The sequence below is a fragment of the Pelodiscus sinensis genome, chromosome 3, assembly GCF_049634645.1.
Source record: "Pelodiscus sinensis isolate JC-2024 chromosome 3, ASM4963464v1, whole genome shotgun sequence".
NCBI classification, from domain to species: Eukaryota; Metazoa; Chordata; order Testudines; family Trionychidae; genus Pelodiscus; species Pelodiscus sinensis.
This window is the reverse complement of record NC_134713.1, coordinates 43,088,034-43,104,145: the sequence shown is the minus strand read 5'-3', so window position 1 is coordinate 43,104,145 and position 16,112 is coordinate 43,088,034. Positions and strand designations below refer to the sequence as shown.

At 37.5% G+C, this 16,112-nt stretch overlaps 1 protein-coding gene across 1 annotated transcript in view; it reads right to left on the bottom strand.

Moving 5' to 3' along the window:
• GFRAL (GDNF family receptor alpha like) overlaps window positions 1-14,737 on the bottom strand; it is a 29,832-nt gene extending 15,095 nt beyond the window's left edge. Inside the window, exons 1-6 of the mRNA XM_075923161.1 lie at window positions 14,720-14,737; window positions 11,922-12,090; window positions 8,322-8,474; window positions 5,099-5,512; window positions 3,629-3,685; window positions 1,692-2,022 (exon numbers count right to left, since the gene is read on the bottom strand). Coding sequence (XP_075779276.1) covers window positions 1,692-2,022; window positions 3,629-3,685; window positions 5,099-5,512; window positions 8,322-8,474; window positions 11,922-12,090; window positions 14,720-14,737 — 1,142 coding nt within the window. The remainder of the gene's footprint in view (window positions 1-1,691; window positions 2,023-3,628; window positions 3,686-5,098; window positions 5,513-8,321; window positions 8,475-11,921; window positions 12,091-14,719) is intronic.
• Window positions 14,738-16,112: the final 1,375 nt, after the last annotated feature.

Sequence of the window (16,112 nt, the reverse complement as noted above, 5' to 3'; positions counted from 1 at the left end):
GCTGAATGTGATCCTGGGTCTCTTTAGTGGAGGTTAATTTACAGTTTAATTTATTAGATGAGTTTCAGGTCTTGTCCAATAGTACTAGAATGACGTAATTGAAAACTAAAGCAAGCCAGTTGCCGACAAAATAATGATCATATTTAAGTGGCACTGTCTGCACAGGCCAAGAGTCCAGCTGTTTCTCATTCAGATATTTTGTAAAATAAAGTGGAAATATATCCAAAAGTTGGTTCATTCTACAAGTGTTTGTTTATGGATGGACTGGGCTTTTCTCACATATAGAGGACTATCATCACATACACTCTGTTTGAAGGAGAAAAAGACAAAAAGAAAGAAATGAAAGTGCTTTCTTATTTAGACTGTTTTCCTTCTGCAATAATTGGGTGCAAAGGGTCAGATTACTGGGTTAATGGATAATTAATTTCACCAAATGAACTTTGCCCAGTCAGCATCATGCTTTGCACAACCTATGTGAAGGCAATGGCCATTCCCCAGGACAAAATCTGAAGTGAGTGGGATTGAAAATCCCGGATAATTTTCCATAATTTGTCTATTGAAAATTTGTTATGGGTGATGATAGACAAGACATATAAATCTCAGACTGAGTTTTCAAGGCTCATGATTGAAAAGAATCCTGCTAATTTACTTGTAAAATGAATGCAGCTAATATGGAAGTCTTTAGGAATCATAAGGAATTGAACCTACAGTGACATTTTTACAGTCACTTTTCAGAACAGATCCTTGTTTTCAGAAATGGCTTAAGTCTGTGCCATGTGACAAAGAATATATTAAATATTCCTTATTAGGGTAAAAAGTGAAAACAATCTACCTAAATATTGTAGCAAACTGACTAATTTATATGTTTTGCACTTTCCTTTCCTGGCCAGAATCAAAACTGCTCGTAGTGTGTCATACTCCCTATATTATCAGTAGTAGAATGATCTGAGATCTAAACCTCCTGTCATAGTGATGTTTTGAGAGTCCATTATATAGAGTGCCCAGATATCCAGGAATTTATTTTAATTGGGAAATTAAAAGATGGCAAACTTTTCCATTGCTCTTGCTTATAAAGTTTAGAAAAAGATTTCTCGGCAGGCATTCTTGTTCTCAGACACCAGCAATCATCAAATAACTATAATGAAAAAAATCTGTATGACTGTATCTAGACTGCCAAGTTTTTCTGCAAAAGCAGCTGCTTTTGTGCAAAAACTTGCCAGCTGTCTACACTAGCTGCTTGATTTTGCGCAAAAGCACTGATGTTCTACTGTCCAAAATCAGTGCTTCTTGCGCAAATGCTTTGACGTTCCCGTTTGGGCAAAAGCCTTTTCCGGAAATGTTTTTGCGCAAGAGGGCCAGTGTAGACAGCTAAAAACTGTTTTGCGCAAAAAAGCCCCGATGGCGAAAATGGTGATCGGGGCTTTTTTGCGCAAAACTGCATCTAGATTGGCACGGATGCTTTTCCGCAAAAAGTGCTTTTGCGGAAAAGTGTCCATGCCAATCTAGATGCTCTTTTCCGCAAATGCTTTTAACGGAAAATCTTTTCCGTTAAAAGCATTTGCGGAAAATCATGCCAGTCTAGACGTAGCCTATGTGTATAAAGAGTTATTATATTTATCACCTTTTTTCATTGTTATTGACACACATGTTACAAGGCAAAGGTTAAATAAAGTAATAATTCTTTTACTAACCTGCACAACTCATTGTCTTGACACTTGTGAATTACATTTAGACAAGATGGAGGGGGAACTATGTTGACTGCACATGGCTTGCCATGAAGAAGTTCTTTGGCCTGCTGACAGGATTCATCAGGCTGTGCACAGTCGCAAAATGTCAACATCTGGGCAACATTAAAAGGCATATTTTGATAGAAGAACCTTATGGCTGCTCGGCATTGTTCCATGTGGCACTGCTTTCTGGTTACTGAACAAACTTTGAGGTACAGAGATAACTGTTTATTGCATATTTCATCTTCAATGCATTCCTTGTTTACATCAAAACAGGTTCCATTCTCTGTGTACTCTAAAAGAATAATATTTTTTTAAAGAATACGTAAAGGTAAATATAAAGACAAATCTAGTGGCTATTTTTTGTGCTTCTGGATTCTCACTGAAGCCCCTGGGAGTCATCTGCACCAACTGTTGTAGGATCAAGTCTTAACAAAAAGAAAATGTTCTAAAAATTAGGGCTGGTTCAAAAATTGATACACATTAGAACAATATTTTCCCCTCCTCCATTTCCCATTTTATTTGTAAATACTTTGAACTTAAATTAATCTACCAGCTGTAGAGACAACCATGTGCAAGATAATTCTAAGTTATTTCACTATTCATTAATAATAAAATGTTGGAGATGATTATGGGGATATGAAGGTTGAAAAGGTGAACTCTAGAAGACCTCGTAAGGTTTCTCTACAGCAATGTAAATTTCAGTCTAATGGTCAAATACCCATCCTTTTGCAATCAAGGGAAGTTTTGCCGTTGAATTCCCCAGGGTTAGAATTTGGCACCAAAATAATTATTTTCATAATATAGCGCTGCTATTAAGCAGGATACATGAAAGTTAAGGTTATTTTGTAGAGCTGAATAATGAACATGTCAATAAGTCTCAGGGACATATGGCATTTTGTGCTTTGGAGCATACTATAACTGCTTTTCAGAAATTTAAGCCTGAATGACCTTATCTCTTTATTTCTCAGAGATTTGAGCTTTGATGAAGTCAACCTTCTGGAAGGGCATGAGACACTGCCAGGCAACCTTAACTCTGCCTTAAAGATGTTTTTTGTTATCTGAAACACTGCCGGTGAAATCCTGTCTCCATTAAGTTAATGGACACTTTGCTGTACACCTAAATGGAGCTAGAACTGCTGCCATAGAAAGTAAGCTCTTCATTTTTGATTACTTCATTTGATTAGTTATTCATCTGTGAAGCCCCAGTGCTCTTTGCGTATTATGTTTATAAATTGTAATATCAAAGTCAGGGTCCAGTCATGCAAACTCCTGTCTCCTGCTGAGTATTATTTCAGAGTTTGCAGCACCTCATATAGGGCACCCTGGATTTGATCTTTATTTGCAATTCAAAGTATATGGACATACCACAGTGTTGTGACTGTTGATAAATAAATACTATTAGTGTATTTTTATTACAAAAATTCCTAATGCTATCATTTTAATAGTTACATCTATAAGAGTGAGTTATCTGTCTTTACTATTACTTATCCACCTTGTTATAACCATTGTATTTAAGGGATGTGGAAACTAATTCAGATAAAATTAGAACAATCCTTCTGCTGCTGAAACTTGCATCTATTCTTAAACTCAGATTTGAAGCTAGCCCTTTTATGTTTTGAAATGTTCAGCTCATTTTTTACAATTTTGTATGGGACAAAATGAGAAGAATTGCCCCTGGCTTAAATGGGATCAGGATTTTTTTTATTGTGAACTTCTGCATTCTTAACTGAACAGAAATCTATCTCAAAATCTTTGGGGTTCTCATTAAATCTCTTATTTTAAGTATGTTTGTTAAATATTATTATTTAATATATTTGCAGCTCCATTGCCCACTACCACCAATGGAAACAAAAACCATAAACATGATTTATACATTAATAAAATAAATTCAAATTTACCGAGTTTGGAAAGAGCAGATAAGTTCCATTGTAATTTAGTTTCCATGTTAATATTATCTAGAAGAAGAAAAAATACATACAGAGAATATATATATAACATTGATATATTATGGTGTCAACTTGGTTGTGAGCTTTAATGTAAAACTTTATTGGCTGTATTGCTAGCATAGCCTTTAAATAAAAATAAAGAGAAAAGATAAATTAGTTTTGTCAAATAGGCTCATCAATTTGTTTACAAACTATAAAAGCTTTGTTATATTTATTTAGAGATATTAAAGCACACGTTGCACAGGATCTTTCTTTATTGCTTTTGACAACATCACCCTCCTCTCTGAATATGAGGCCTAAAAGTTTGGGATCTCAGTGAGAACTCTTGGATGCTCAGCACCTCTGTTAATCAGGTCTCTTCTGATTAAATATAATTATGATAGCTTAAATTTATGAATAGATACACCGTTTAAAAATATTGACCATTAACAGTGCATTCATTTCTATGTAAAACTCTACCAATTATTATTAATTGTTGTTATTAATATTTAGTAGTAGCAGTGAGGGACAGTAGTTACTGGTTCATCAGTAAATGTTGATTCTCTGGACAGAAATTGTTTCATTGACTCTGTTGCAGATGTGGTGAAACTCTCACTGCAGTATAGTTCCACAACAGGGAGCTTGCCAACCCCCATAGCCCTCAGTGTCTTGGGCTTGATTGATTCTATGACATCAGAGCCAGCTCTGCCAGGTGGACAGTCCCAGGGCTAAGGATCCAAGTGACAGAAGGGTCCATGGCTCTGGGGCAGCTTCCCCATGCCAGTGCTTCCAGGAGCCCTTTTCTATAGCTGGGAGCCTGGAAGCACTGGGAACCCTGACTCTCAGAGCAGTCCACACTCAGGGGATTGCCTTGGAACTACAGACCCTGGGAATCCAGCATCCACCGAGCAGAATTGACTTTTTCATCAGTTCCACTGCAAAAATGTAAATTTCATTCAGCCAAGATTGGACAGGAGAGCAAATTTTGTTTTGGAAATATGCAGACATGTTTCTGAAATAACTTTTTTTACTTTCTCTTTCCAGATTGAACCGAAGTAAATATTTTTCTTACTTTTGGTCCAGACTCCCAGCCAAAAAATTAATTATTTCCTTATCTATTGTAGTAGCAGTCAGGACCTGAATTGTTTTGTTCTACATGCCATACAAACACACATTAGGAAATTATTTCTTTCATTCAAATTATGATTTCACTTGCCACTTGATAAGATGTTTAAATTATTCACATACATTTAATCAGCTTCCTAGAATTCTCCTACCCCCCCCCCCCACTTCAGCTGCAAATAAGTAATAAAAATATACAAACAGTCCCACAAATGTTATCATACTGGATTTAAATTAGTATATAAGGGCACAGTTTAGCACAGCTTTTGTGTTGTAATAAAACATTTTTTTCTTGTAAAGATATTTCTGAATATCACTAACCTGGATGAATGCCCTGATTTCTTTCATGATCATAGTCTTCTTTTCTAGTGGCAGAAGCTGGAGTCTCCTGTGCATACTGTAAACAAGTATTATTAAAGATACTATTCCATATTTTAGCACATCTTTTTTGAACTGGTTCTGAACACTTGCAGTTCCCCAGCACTGTTTTTCTCAGTTCCTTCCATGCTGACAAACATTGTTGCCCGACCATCTGGAGACTGCATTTTGCCACCTCTGCTCTGCATACCCTTTGGAAGTTCTTATACTTCATAAAGCAGTTGTGATCTTCTCGACAGCTTTGTTTTGCAATACTGCAGTCATTTTCGGATTCCCCAATGCGTTGTATACTTTTGGGTTTTGAGTGTGACATGAAGCTTAATTGGTTATCTGGGCTTAGTGAAGGCTCCAAATGCCCTGTACAGATAGATTTTGACAAAGACATATGTTGGGAAATCCATATGTAAGGTTGAACCCTATATATTCTTGTAAAGTTATATCTAAACAAATTTGTGGACAAAGTTAATTCACCTAAGAATCAGTACAATAAACTGAATTATACAACACTGATTATGGCAGATGATGCCTAAGGAAGTTGCTAAATAGCATGTAATTACATAATGATTTCAGGTTCTTGCAGATTACTAAATCTTCTTAATGTGTACTATGTTCCTAAAAGTCTGTAAACTGTAACCTGTGCTCTATTTTAGCACATAAATGGACATGAGATTATATACACAGAGCTCTCACTGAAATTACTGCCCATATCATGATACAAGTATGGTCTATGGACAAAATTCAGCCCAGATGCAACTCCATTGATTTCATTTAAATTGCACCAGAGAGTAATTTGGCCCCAAGTAATTAAGCAAGAGGGTCTAATCATCCTCCCATTTGACTGAGGCAAAACAATAATCAGTTTCACAGTATCAGACTTTAGACTTCCAATCCTGCCATGCTGTGTAAGGAATGCAAAATCAGACACTTAACATTTACCTTATTATCTAATTTGATTTGACATTCCTTGTGTCAAATCCTGTGGTCTTTATTCAAGGAGACTTCTCTTTGTGTCAGTCTCCAAATTTTACTTATACTCAAAGGCTATGTCTTCACTACAAGTTCTTCCATCAGAAAATATGCTAATGAGGGGCTCATTAACAAAAGTTGTGACATCATTAGCATATTTTTGCCGTTTCTTTTTGCACAAGGAGTTTTTGTGCAAAAAGAAGCAGTTTGGAGGGGGGGGGTTGCGCAAAAACCCTGTTTTGCACAAGATCCTTATGCCCGTCTCAGAGAGACATAAGGATCTTGTGCTAAACAGGGTTTTTGTGCAACCTCCCCCCCCCCCCCCCCACACACACACTGCTTCTTTTTGCACAAAAACCTCTTGCACAAAAAGAAATGGCAGAAAATATGCTAATGATGTCATGACTTATGCTAATGAATCCCTCATTAGCATATTTTTTGCCAGAAGAATTCACAGTGAGGACGAGGCCAAACAAAGATTGCTGAATTGAGCCCCTTTACTTCAATGGGAGTTCAATAAGCACTGAAAAATCTATATGAAATTCTATATGCCATTATATGCGCTACAATATTTAGGCTTATCAGATCAGGTTAAATAAAGAGTTTTCAGCTTTAAATTATAATTTCCTGATTTTGGTATTATTGATTTTAGAAAAAGCAATTGAACATAATTTTCATAAATATTTGGGCATGTGAATACAGTAGAACCTCAATGTTTACAAACACCTCAAGAAAAGATAACAGATACAGACTAACATGGCTGCCCCTCTGAGACTTGCACAGAAAATATATTTTGTTCTAACTCTGAACAAAACATTATGGTTGCACTTTCAAAATTGACCACTGAATATGACTTTATACAGCTTTGCAGCTTTACTATGCTGAAGAAAAATGCTACTTTCCGTATTTTACACTTAACACAGCACTCTACTCTATTTGCTTTTTTTCTTCTGTCTCTGCTGCTGCTTGATTGTGTACTTCCAGTTCCAAGCGGGAAGGGTGATTGATTAGTCATAGAATCATAGAATCCTAGGGCTAGAAGACACCTCAGGAGGTCATCGAGTCCAGCCCCCTGCTCTAGGCAGGACCAATTCCAACTAAATCATCCCAGCCAGGACTTTGTCAAGCTGAGACTTAAAAACCTCTAGGGATGGACATTCCACCACCTTCCTAGGTAACCCATTCCAGTGCTTCACCACCCTCCTAGTGAAATAGTTTTTCCTAATATACAACATACACCTCCCCCACTGTAACTTGAGACCATTGTTCCTTCTTCTGCCATCCATCACTACTGAGAACAGCCTCTCTCCGTCCTCTTTGGAACCTCTCTTGAGGAAGTTGAAGGCTGCTATCAGATCCCCCCTCACTCTTCTCTTCTGCAGACTAAATAAGCCCAAATCCCTCTGCCTCTCCTTGTAGATCATGTGCTCCAGGCCCCTAATCATTTTTATTGCCCTTCACTGGACCCTCTCCAATGAGTCCACATCCTTTCTATAGTGGGGGGCCCAGAATTGAATGCAATACTGTAGATATGGTCTCACCTGTGCCAAATAAAGGGCAATAATCACTTCTCTAGATCTACTGGTAATGCTCCACCTAATGCACCCTAATATGCCATTAGCCTTCTTGGCTACAAGGGCACACTTTTGTCTCATATCCAGCTTCTTATCCACTGTAATCCTCAGGTACTTTTCTGTTGAACTGCTACCTGGCTAGCTAGTCCCCAGCCTGTAACATTGTTTGGGATTCTTTTGTCCCAAATGCACTTGTCCTTGCTGAACTTTATCAGATTTCTTTTGTCCTAATGCTCTAATTTGTCTATATCACTTTGGACCCTATCCCCACCCTCCAACATATCTACCTTTCCCCCTAGCTTAGTGTCATCTGAAAATTTGCTGAGAGTGCAATCCATCTCCTCATCCAGGTCATTAATAAAGATATTGAACAAAACCAGCCCTAAAACCGGCCCTAGTAAGTTCATAACTCTGCTGTTAGTAACTCTGAGGGTCTCCTGTATTTTAGAAAAGGAAAAATAACATTAAAAAGTCTGTTGGGGGTTTTTTAGGTTTGAGATACACTTACAAGAATCAGAAACTATAACAGACCTCCTTATGATGAGAGATTATATTCTATCTTCAAACATAGTTAAAATTCCCTTTCCATTATTTTCTGTCATTGGGGCATCAGGTACAATAGTTACCTTTTGTAATGGTACATTGTTTCTCCAGCAACAGTTTGGTGCTACAATAACCATCTTTGGTGCAGATACAGTCTTTAAATTGTGGATATTGGTCAGCTAGGAATTGGATGGTTGTATTACAGCCAACTGAATCTTTTGCCTTGCAGCTATTACCTAGGTTTGTCATCAAGAATATAATTGTGTTAACACTTATTCAACAAGGCCACACAAGACAAGTCAGTTGCAGTGCAATAAGAGAAAGAAGGGTATTGTTTCAAAATATATCATAATTCACAAATTGGGATGACATGATGAAAGTATGGGTATACTTCTGCCTTCATTTACGCTCATGCATATTTTTGATCTATTGCCAAAATGTCTGTTATAAATTTTCATTTTGATGGCATGTAATGTGTTTGTTACAACTACTTTTGACAGAAATTGAACATACTTTACTATATTTTTGGCTTAAAAATACAGTATACTTATTAGGTCAGATTCACTAGTGGCTCTACAGTGATGGTAACCAAGCAAACATTTCTGGGCTGGATCCCAACAGGAAGACCACCAGTGACAGAGGACACAGTGGAACAAAACAGCTACAATTTGTGGTCACAGTAGGAATAGAGGAAGGAGACTGTGAGAAACTCATTTAAGTTAAAAGTGGACTCTCAGCTTTAGGGGCTACAACTATGGAGTGAAAGGATATAGTGCACTCTCTCAGGATTTCTGCAATGTGGACTCCAGTCAAATAAAAGGTCTGTAGTTTAAAAATAACCAGTTTGTGGTGGACTCCAGCCAGAACTAGGCAATGATCCATACTTTTCCTCAAAGTAAATTTGTTTGGGATAAAGGAGACTTATGACAAGATTTAAAAATGTACATCGGCACCTAAAGATACAAATAGCTATCTAGTGACATTTACAAAAACACCTTTTCAGGGTAGGTGCCTAACTCCCATTGTTAGTTGCCTAGTATGCTTAGTCGTTGTTATAAATCCCAGCAGGAATAATATTTTTTCAAAAGTGCTTTAATGATTTAGCAACTTAAACTCCGTTTTCAAGGTTGACTTAGGCACTTTGAAGCCTCCATCCCTCTGAAAGTCGACAGCACTTTGTCTCCAAAATACCTAATCACTTCTAAAAATGAGACGTGGGCACTTCTAAAAGTGTATCCATAAGGATTTATTTTCACTGTTAGGCACTAAATACCTTTGCAAATCTATCTCCTAGCCACTAAAAGGGATTTATAGTATCCCGGAGATCACTGTCTCAAAAGCAGGTGTCTATAATGCTAATTGTACTCACCAGAAACAACTGAAGAGTGAGTGAGAAAGGTGAGACTTGCAGGAGCAGAAAACTCAGACTTCTCACTAGCTGGCTTTCAAGTATAAAGCTTCATAGCACAAGTACCAAGTATGATGGCTTGGCATTAGTGCATCTAGCAGCAAATGTGAAATCCATATAGCCTTCCCAGAATAATGATGACGAAGATAAAATATCTCCAAACCCTAGCCTCTTGAGAGGCAGGAAGAGAGTTAAAGGAGAGCACTAGGGATATTTTTGGCCACGAGTAATATCTGTAAGGCATTCAGCTAGCATGAAGATGATAGCTAAAGCTGATAGAGCTGTCAGATGTCTGAGCAAAATCCAGACTCTAGTGAAGTCAAAAATCATATGACAAAAATGGATTAAGCAGACTCTGTATACAGCACGTTTACTCTCAGTGCTGTTGTGTTTATATAAATGATGTTGATTCAGCAGTGGGATGAGTATGCTACATATTTTGATGCTGTTTTTAAATCCTTGTTCCTTTTATCACTGATCAGCTGAAGATAAAACATTGCAACTATTATATATATTTCAGGGTCACTTTGAAAAATGCTCTTTGATTTAGAAATCTAAGCATCATTTCAGCTTGAGCACCTACTAATGATTTAGCTTTATTTTTTTTGACTCTCTCTCATTCTCACACAATTTGTGCACAGATGACTGAAAGACATCTGAAAAATAGTTGAAGCTGGCACTTTCTAGGTGATAATCTGCCCCAGCCACATGTAGCATACCATCATTGTCAAAAGAAGTTTAAACAGAAATGAAGGACAAAATATGGTCCTAAATCTAGTTCACAAAGAAATACCTTGATGTGTGATGTTTTATGTCACTGGTAGGGCTAAGTCTTTGCACATACTCATAGTTTTACCATTTATCAGCAATGAAGATCACTCCAGACCATGCAAATGAAGTTTATATAGCATACCACCCCATCTTTTATTCTCTTTCTCCAAATCCACTATACTAAGAGAGCTAACACTGAATGTCCTCACAGAAGAAGTGAGTTTTTAGGATAGATTTAAAAAGAAATAGGTTGTTGAATGATTCAGAAGGGATTTTATGTGGTTGGTTCAAAAATATAATAAGTAGAAAGAGGGGAGAACTTTTTGACCTGAGCTATTAAAAAGTTCCAGAATTTTTAAAACAGAGATTAGGCTGAGTTTCAGGCTAACTGTATTACTAATAGTATTAAGACAAATATTACGTGCGTCTCCCCCAATAGCAAATTAATGGTATTTTATTAGAATAAGATGTACCTAGAATAAAGCTCCATCAACCTTTTGTTGTACTAGTCATATATATTTGAACTGGTGAAATGGTAATTGTTTTGTACCAAAGTATTTCTCTGCCATTTTTTCCCATTTTTTTTTCAAAAATATCAAAGATTTTCAATACATGAAAATGTTCCATCAAAGTTTTAACTTAAAACATCATTCTTCATTGAAAATATTTTCAAATAATCTTGTTGCTGGCTTTAATATGTATGTGTGTTTTATGTGTATAAACAATCCTGTAGTAAGTATTAAACTGTTTATAATAATGATGTTCCTGTTCCTTCAGGTAATAAACAGCACAGTGAGACTGATTTCCTGCTCTCATGTGGGTGAAAATCTGTGTTATACATTAAACAATTGAAGGAAGGTAAGTCATATTCAGCACCTGCAATGTTTCGTGTTACCATTCCCCAGAAATGATTCATTCTGACATGTTGATGCAAGTTAACTAGCAGCATTAATATGACACCTCTGCCTATTTCTTTTAGGCTTGTCAGAATATATTTACTTTCATGTTCTAATATTACTTCAAAATTATTCTAGGTGACAAATACGTTGCCTGAAGTGTACTACTACATGATTGCTGAATTACCAAAGATGATATTTTATTGGAAAATGATTCTCAAGTTTAGAATTCTGAGGGCTAAATTCTGGAATGGCTATTTAAGTTTTTACTCAGCTCTTATCTCAGCAAAATTCCCTGTGGATTAAACTTGAGTGGGGTTCACATTCTGATCTCTGAAACCGCATTTGGTGCATTGAAAATGAGTTTCTAGGAGTGAAACTGAAAACTTCCCAATTATAGGCCTGATCCTGAAATTCCTAGGCCTGCAGTTATCTTTGATTCTGCTGTCATATGCACAATTTTTACACCTATGGAATCTCCTTGCACCAGTGAAGTCACTCCAGTTCTACATTCCTGTGAGACCAGAATTAAATGTAAAATATGGGCAAATAATTTTGTTGTATTGATATAAAACAAAAATAATTACAGTATACATTGTATCTGTTACCTGAAATATTACAGGCATCTTCAATTACGTTCCAGACACTTTCGCATCCATTTGCAGCACGAATGCATTGCTCTTTCAGATGCAGGCAGTCAGTGGTCTGGGAAGCAGACGTGTTTTGGAAGTATACAACTAATACTGGATAAAAGAAGACAATAATGATTAGCTGGTACTACAAGTAAATATTTGCCTCCTTGCATTTGTGCTTTGAATTGTATAATGTAATTTATTGTAGATTGTATGTCATGGCAAAAGAACTAGTTAGCTTTTTATTACTTAGCAATGTACAAAATTTTGTAATGTTCTTCTAAACCCTAAACAATTACGGTGATGCATTTACTGACTTTGCATTGATGCAACTCCAGTGCCTTAAGTTTGACCTAATGGGAGCTCTTAGGGTAAATCTAATTGTATTCAGCTGTGTTATTCATATTTGTGTTGGTATAAGTGAGCCCAGAATTTGACCCAAGATCTTCTGTCTTGCCCAACAGAAAAAACATTACACAAGCTTCCAAGTACAGGCAGTCCCCGGGTTACGTACAAGGTAGGGACTGTAGGTTTGTTCTTAAGTTGAATTTGTATGTAAGTCAGAACTGGTACATATTGTAGGGGAAACTCCAGCCAAACATTTCTCCAGAGCTCAGTTTTATTCTCCCACACCTCACTTCCCTCAGTCCTTTATTCTCAAGCTGAAGTATCTGCTGAGAAAAGCCGCTCCGCATCTCCCTGGTCTGCTGGGGGAGGCGCTAGCTTCGCGTCTCCCTGGTCTGCTGCGGGGAAGCAGCTAGTGCGGAGTTGCCTCACCCCATTTGTAAGTAGGGATCCGATGTAAGTCGGATCCATGTAACCCGGGGACTGCCTGTAATACTTTCTTTGTCAGTTCATCAGTCCATAGCAATACAGACATATAAAGGCATTGCAGTCCTTAAATGAAGGGTTAAACTAAAGGGCAAGTATAAAAGTCAAAGGAGCACTGAATTTCACTTCCATTGCTGTTTGCTAACGCTAGATGCTACAGGATAAACATATCAAGCAATATTAAAGATTTTTGACAGCTGTAGAACTGGAAGATGATACAGTTTACTTCTTTATGACATACAGGCTGTGTCTAGACTGCAGGGTTTTTTCAAAAAAAGAAGCCTTTTTTCGAAAAAACTTTACCTGCGTCTAGACTATAGCCGCGTTCTTTCGAAATTAAATCGAAAGAACGCAGCTTTTTTTTTAATGGCAGTACTTCTCATTTCACAGGGAAGAATGCCTTTTTTCGAAAGTGCTCTTTCGAAAAAAGGCATCCTTGAATGCAAAGAGGGCTTTTTCGAAAGAGAGCATCCAGAATGCCTGGGCGCTCTCTTTCGAAAAAGCAGCTTGCTTTTTCAAAAGTACTGCTTGCCATCTAGACGTAGCCACAATGTTTCCTTCTATATATATTTTTGGGGGAATGCATGAATGTTGGCAAAAACAAAATTTCAAATTATTTTTCAGCATCACCAAATGCACTGAACTTTAAGCCCATTTTTGAACTGCAAAACTGAAGACTGAGGTATCAGTTGCATGGCAGAGGTTTATATCTAAATGGTTCCTGTTGCTTATCTTATCAACAGGAAATTAGATTGACCTTAGTGGAAGAGAAGAGACAGGTCTGGGTTAATGTTTTAATCAGCATTCCTATGATAAAACTGCCTTTACTACGGTACCATGTTTTAATTCTTCTGTTAAATTAACTTTCAGACATTAATTTAGGGCTTGATCGGGCAAGAGGCTTTATGGGAATGGTTTCACTAGCAGTTCCTCAGAGGATCAGCGATTACTATTCATTCCAGGTGACATTCATGGAATTCTATATGGGCATTCAAAGAATGCTCTGTGGTCCTTAGCCTCAGCAGTGGTAAAAGGACAAGGAATGTGATCTAGGGGCTTGCCTAGGCACTCTGCACTGGGATGACTTTCACACATTTAGCAAGGTTCAGTTAGAATGCATCTACACTGCACATATTTGTGCACAGATGACTGAAAGTTGAAGCTGGCACTTTCTAGGTGATAATCTGCCCCAGCCACAATACCATCATTGTCAAAAGGAGTTTAAACAGCTTGAAATAAGATTTGCCATTTGAGCTACTCAAGTTGTGTATCCTATTTCGATCTTATTTCAAAATAGCTTCTTTCTAAATTTGGTGCTCTCTACACAGTGCCAAATTTAGAAATAACCCACTATTCCCAAAATCCCTTATTCCTCGTGGAATGAGGTTTACAGGGATGTCAGAATAGCAAGTTCGAAATAACGGGCTTGCTGTTAAGACATGGGATAGCTATTTTGGGATACTCTGGTATCCCAAAATAGCTTTGCAGTGTAGACATAGCCTAAGAGAACAATTTTAAGCAATTTCTTCTGCTTAATGATAATGTCATGCATTGTGAAAATGGTGCTCTGCTGTGAGGTATTGTTATTACTACAGGGAGCATTAACATTTAACTTGCCATCACCGACAGGTGCATCAACATTTAATATCTCATTAGAGATGTCACATACTTTTATCTTAATGCTAATCCAGCTGGTATGGAGAAAAGGAATAATCACCCAATTATGTACAACCTTCCCAGCTACTGGATCCAGTCTGAGCTCATAGCCAGGATAGCTATTCCACTCAGTACAGCCCATTCAGTCATTTTTCTGCAGCTGTTATTCAGTCTCAAGGAACCCAAGCCTGGCCCTTGGACAAGGGATAACTTCAACTGACATATATAGCAGCTGTGATCCTGAGGTCTATTCATATTGGTCTTTCCAGTTGTGAAGTCCTTTGTACCTGTGCATTTAGACCCATTGCCGATTTGAAAGCACTTGTCGCCCACTTTGATGGGATAAGCCAGTGACGATGCAAGATGACAGAAACTCCTCTGGGAAGGGGGGTCTAAATGAATGGACAATTTTTACATTATCCTGTTCCCGCTGTTGGGGTGATGGAATCTTAAGTTAAGTCTCTGACTGTGTTCTGCACCACTAAAGCTCTGTGAATGTGGGCTCTGTGTCTTTAATCCCTCTCTTGCTGATTTAGCCCTTCAGAACTGTTCCTTGCACATGAACAGCTGTGAGTTGGGAACAGGGAACAGCCAGGTACCAGCTCAGAGTTTCTTCTGGTGCCTATTAAACTGAGCTGCCCTTTCAAAATCAAAACCTTTAAAGCCATTCACCCCATTAAAGCGCTTTGCCATGTCTAATGACGGCAGCTCTCCACTGTACTCTGAAATGTTTGAGCCAGTAGCTTTCTGAAGTGCAATACACCCACCTCATTTTATTAATTTCTTTCTGCATTTGTGCAGCCTGTAGTGGTTGGGATGGTTAGTAGTGGACTCCAGATATTTTAGATATTCATGCAGACTGTCCCACCAGCAATCATTTCTCTTAGTGAACCACTTCTTTTAGAAGTGGAGCTAGATTACAACTTCTTTTAGAAGTGGAGCTAGGTTACAACTAATGCAATTAATATGATGTATATCAGAGTAGCACATAAAGACCTCAAACAAAATCCATATTTCATTGTGCCTGGTATTGTGCATACATGTGGTAACAGACTGGCCTTTCCCTAAACAATTTACAATTTAATCAGAAGGCTAGAGAAAGGAAATGATGTTGTGTCCAACTTAAAGATAGGAAACTGAGTCACAGAGAAATTAAATTACTTGCCCAAAGTCACAGAAGAAATCTCTGACAGAACTGGATCTAGATCTCCTGAATCTTTGCCCAATACTTTAGCTATACAAAAGTGACACAGAAAAAAGGAAGGTAGGCTATAAAAGGGAAGAATATTGCAGACATAAAAATCTAGACAGGAATTCTGAAGCTAGAGCTCAGACAAATAATTAATGGGAATGTTGTTATAAACAGCAGAGTTAGTCTGTAACTGGAAAAACTTTTAAAAAATAGTTTAGCAGGACATTAAAGACTAACAAAACAAGTAGATGGCATCATGAGAAAGACAACACACAGATACCTGTTGGAGAACACTTTAACCTGCCCGGGCACTCATTAATGGATCTCAAAGTCAGAGTGTTGTTTCAGACCAATTCCACAAGCCAAATACACAAGAAAGGGTTGGACCTTAACTTCATTTACAAGTTTGATTTCTATCTTATTTATGCTTGGATCTGGACTTTCAATACTCCAGTCATCTGAAGAAGTGGGTTGTACCCACAAACACT